The 1339-nt window shown below is 46.0% G+C and overlaps 1 protein-coding gene across 1 annotated transcript; it reads left to right on the top strand.

Moving 5' to 3' along the window:
* Positions 1–14: 14 nt before the first annotated feature.
* On the top strand, positions 15–511 carry LOC109862341. Its single transcript, XM_020442370.1, has 2 exons — positions 15–232; positions 319–511. The coding sequence occupies exons 1-2, from the start codon at positions 15–17 to the stop codon at positions 509–511; spliced, it is 411 nt and encodes a 136-aa protein (XP_020297959.1).
* Positions 512–1339: the final 828 nt, after the last annotated feature.

Below are 1339 nucleotides of genomic sequence, written 5' to 3'. Positions count from 1 at the left end.
CGCTCAAGAACAACATGTGGAAAATGTTTACGCTAAACGGATCGTATCGCTGGATCGACGATCTGCAACGACTTGTAGCGGAGTACAACGCGCGCAAGCATCGCACCATCGGCGCGCGGCCAATCGACGTAACGCCGGCTTCGAGCGAGCGACTCCTGCGCACGGTTTACAGCAACGTTAAAATCGCAGGACCGGCGCGATTCCGAGTAGGCGATCCTGTGCGCGTGAACAAGTACAAAACTGTCTTTGCGAAGGGTTACACACCAAACTGGACTACCGAGGTGTTCCGCGTTAATAAGGTGCAACAAACTTTACCAGGTACCTGCTCGAGGATTATCGCGGTGAACCAATAACCGGTGGATTTTATGAGCACGAGTTGCACGCGATTAAACATCCGGATGTGTATCTCGTAGAAAAGGTTCTGCGTCGTCGAGGCAACGAGGTGTTGGTCAAGTGGTTGGGACTAAACAATTCACACAATTCCTGGATAAATAAGAACAATGTGGTCTAATATTATTACGCTATGTGTACTCTCTTTAATTCTTATCTTTACAAAGGAATACATATGTATATTTTTTTTAATACAATAAAAAACAATTACATATACTTCATTTAATGTGTATTATTGTTATTATTATATCAACAACATAATTTAGTCTAGGTTAGGGATCTTGTAGTGACCCCATGGTAAGGTGTCGGTTGATCCATGGATGATGTACCGCTTNTCGTCGTGCGGGCTCAGAGCGAGCTTCCGTTCCGACATGGTGAACACCTCGTGCAACCGCGATCGTATGCACGACTGATGTCGCGTCAGTTCGGTTGCGTTCCGCAGACATTGCACGTAGTCGTCGAATGTGATCGTTCTCGCGACGATGCTTCTCTTCACACCTTTCACCTTCTTTGTGCACTTGCTGTCGCCCACTCGAGTCGCGTACATCTTCGCGCGCAAACCCACAAACTCAGTCATAACAGCACCGTTGTTCTCATCCTTTATAAGTCCCGGTACCTTCTTGTTTGCGCGAGGTATGTTGTATGAATTGTCCGCTGGATAGTTGCTCGTATCAAAACGAGCGATATCGCGCTTCATATCCTCGTACACATCCTCGCACTTTATGTGATATATTAAATTATCGGTATTGGTGTAGAGGATCTTGCAATCGTAACCGTACAACGGTGCCATGTAGTCGTAATGGAATTCGTATAGACAAGTCTTTGATATGTCGAGTATGCACATACCGACGTACAACGGTTTGTTGAATAAAACTTCCAGACGACGCAGTTCTATGGCCACTAAATCTTCAGCGAACACGCTGCGGCTGTGGAAGTTTGGTTTTGCAAT

Source organism: Pseudomyrmex gracilis, unplaced genomic scaffold (genome assembly GCF_002006095.1).
Source record: "Pseudomyrmex gracilis isolate BER0280 unplaced genomic scaffold, ASM200609v1 scaffold_1640, whole genome shotgun sequence".
Lineage (NCBI taxonomy): Eukaryota > Metazoa > Arthropoda > Insecta > Hymenoptera > Formicidae > Pseudomyrmex > Pseudomyrmex gracilis.
The sequence above is the reverse complement of the archived record's forward strand: the minus strand, read 5'-3'. Positions and strand labels throughout refer to the sequence as shown.